We start from the raw sequence: 3,124 nt of genomic DNA on the forward strand, positions 1-3,124 counted from the left end.
ATTGTTAGAGTTCAATTTAAACAATTCAAATGTTTTTGTGTTTATGAAACTCAAAAATGACATTTTCAAAATGTAACATTTCAACCTTATAAACACGTTTGACCTTTGTAGGCTTCCGTACTCGGCCCACAGAGAGTGGTTACACTTTTTAAAATATATGTTTTACATCTTTTAATCAGATTTCTTTTTCTTTTTTTGTGTTCTTTAAATGTAATTTTTTGCTAATTCTAGAATATGTAATATTTCAGACTTTGTTTATACAAATGCACTCAAATCAGCTGAGATATTAAATAAATAAATGTAAATATTGCATCATGTGACGTTTTCCTTTCTTCCGTCACTCTTCATCCTCTAACTCTCTGTGTGACGTCAGAGACCAGCTGGTCACATGACCGTCTGTTGGCCAGGTTCAGCTGGTGAATCAAACAACATGGAGGCTTCCACAACATGGTGGTCTCCTCGTCTCCTCGTCTCCTCGTCTCCTCGTGGCAGACAATACAGAGAAGTCTGGATGGTTGCTATAGAAACTGCACCCATTTGGAGAGGTGCGGGGCCCCTCCCCCTCCACGCGGTGGCGCTCGTGGTTTGGGAACCAAATAAATAAATAAAAAATCATCTGTTTCATAGAAAGAGTTTAATTTGAGCAGAATGTATTCCTTCAGCCTGCTGCTCTTTGTGCGCGTGCGTGTGTATCTGGTTAAATTGGTCGCGTGTTGTCTCTGCTTCGATAGACAGGAAAAAAAGCAAATGTAAACTTTAAACCTGCATTATTATTATTGTGCAATAAATTACTAAGATAAACATTATTATTAATAATCATGATAATCATAATAAAGTGCTACAATCGGCGAGTCCTCCTCCAAGGATCATGGTGCGTAATGGAAGACCGGTTCATGTGATGGATGCGGGTTCTCCTCTGATCCACCTGGGGGGGTCTGACGAAGCCTCGAGGGCCCCAGCCAGGGGCTCCACCGGAGGCGGGCGGGGTCACACGTCGGTGAGCTCGCTGCTGCGCGCTGTGTTCGGGCTGCAGTTGGTGAACTTGAAGGAGTCCGCGTCCTCGGACCGGGACAGGGACAGCGTGCTGCCCCCGAAGCGCAGCGGCTGCTGCTGGCCGCAGGTCACGTGCGCGTACTGGAGCTGCTCCTCGCGCTCCGTCTCTCGGTGGTAGAAGTAGTTGAAGTTGGACACGATGACCGGCACCGGCAGCGCGATGGTGAGCACGCCGGCGATGGCGCACAGCGAGCCCACTATCTTCCCCCCGACGGTCACCGGACACATGTCCCCGTAGCCCACCGTCGTCATGGAGACCACGGCCCACCAGAACGCGTCCGGGATGCTGGAGAAGCCCGAGTCCGGGTCGTCGGTCTCCGCGAAGTAGACCGCGCTGGAGAAGAGGATGACTCCGATGAAGAGGAAGAAGATGAGGAGGCCCAGCTCCCGCATGCTGGCTTTGAGGGTCTGCCCGAGGATCTGGAGCCCCTTGGAGTGCCTGGAGAGCTTAAAGATGCGGAAGACCCGCACCAGGCGGATGACCCGCAGGATGGCCAGGGACATGGCCGGCTGCCCGGTCCCCTGGTGCTCCGCGAGCTCGAGCCCCAGCGTGATGAAGTACGGCATGATGGCCACGATGTCGATGGTGTTCATGATGTTCTTGAAGAACGCGGGCTTGCTCGGGCACGCGAGGAACCGGACCAGCAGCTCGAAGGAGAACCAGATGATGCAGAGCGTCTCCACGATGAAAAACGGGTCCGTGAACGGGTCCGGCTTCTTGGCGCGCGCGGTTCCGTTCCCCGTCCGGTGGTCCTCTCTGAACTCCGGTAGAGTCTCCAAGCAGAAGATCACGATGGAGATGAGGATCACCAGCACGGAGACTATCGCGATCCCCCTGGCGGGTCCGGAACTCTCCGGGTACTCGAACAGGAGCCAGACCTGGCGCTGGAAGTGGTTCTCGGGCAGCGGGCGCTCCTCCTCCTTAATGAAGCCCTCGTCCTCCTTGAAATGCGCGATCACCTCCTCCCCGAGCTCGTAGAATTTAATCTCCTCCATGAAGATGTCAACGGGCACGTGGACGGGTCTCCGGAGCCGCCCCCCGGACTGGTAGTAGTAGAGGATGGCGTCGAAGCTGGGTCTGTTCCGGTCGAAGAAGTACTCGTTCCTCAGCGGGTCGAAGAAGCGCATCCTCTTGCGCGGGTCCCCCAGCAGCGTGGAGGGGAACTGGTTCAGGGTCTTCAGCTGCGTCTCGAAGCGCAGCCCGGAGATGTTGACGACCAGCCGCTCGCAGCAGTCCTGGTTCTGGGCTCGCTCCGGGTCGTGCGCGTCCTGCGCGGCCAGTGCCACAGTCTCATCCAGGTTCTCTCCGGGCACCACTGTCATGTTCCCCCCTCCCCGCAGACAAGGGCGTCTCTTCCCCCTCCTGGGTCCTCCTGGTCCTCTTGGTTTATCGGCGTGTCGGCGTCACGTCTGCGGGCGCTGGTTCCCCCTCTCCCCCCCACCCCACGCTCACCTTGCCCGTCCACGCGCCGCTGTGCTCTGGACGATCACGTCGGCCGCATCTTAAGCAGGCTTTGCCCTCCTGTGCGTGTGCGTGTGTGCACGCTCCCTCACTGCGGAGGGGGGGGTAGGGGGTGGGGGGGGAGACAGAAACACGCGCATATGCTCATTATGAATATGATCAGCTATTTGACAACCAACGTGCGTAATGAACCTGTTGGCTCAAGGTTAGTGCCACCGGGCTCCGGTTAACGGGGACATGTGGCACGCGCATGTCACGGACACTTTAAAGGCGTTAACACGTGAACAGCGCGAGAACTGCCACACACCAACACGCACAGACAGGTGAATGGATGAATACCTGCGGCTCAGGGGTCGTCCTCCATCACCCTCTCACCCATAGGAGACACGCGTGAGAGGGCAGACAGGCGCTGCTGTCGCGGCGCCGCTGGAGCCTGAACGCGACGCCGCTGGAGCCTGAACGCGGCGCCGCTGGAGCCTGAACGCGGCGCCGCTGGAGCCTGAACGCGGCGCCGCGGCTCCACAAGTTGTGCACAACTTGCAGGACGTGTCTGCTCTCATGCCGCATGCATGTTGCATCGTGCGCGAGACGCGTTCCTCTGCTGCTGAG

At 56.4% G+C, this 3,124-nt stretch overlaps 1 protein-coding gene across 1 annotated transcript; it reads right to left on the reverse strand.

The window, feature by feature from the left end:
* Positions 1-987: 987 nt before the first annotated feature.
* LOC117726148 (shaker-related potassium channel tsha2-like) lies at positions 988-2,376 on the reverse strand. The gene has a single exon (XM_034526244.1). The coding sequence runs from the start codon at positions 2,374-2,376 to the stop codon at positions 988-990; it is 1,389 nt and encodes a 462-aa protein (XP_034382135.1).
* Between the last annotated feature and the right edge of the window lie 748 nt (positions 2,377-3,124).

This window comes from Cyclopterus lumpus, chromosome 23, assembly GCF_009769545.1.
Source record: "Cyclopterus lumpus isolate fCycLum1 chromosome 23, fCycLum1.pri, whole genome shotgun sequence".
NCBI lineage: Eukaryota > Metazoa > Chordata > Actinopteri > Perciformes > Cyclopteridae > Cyclopterus > Cyclopterus lumpus.

What these genes read in the sequence shown, in the direction of transcription:
- LOC117726148 (XM_034526244.1), bottom strand. Translation starts at nt 2,376, where the DNA reads ATGACAGTGGTGCCCGGAGAGAACCTGGATGAGACTGTGGCACTGGCC.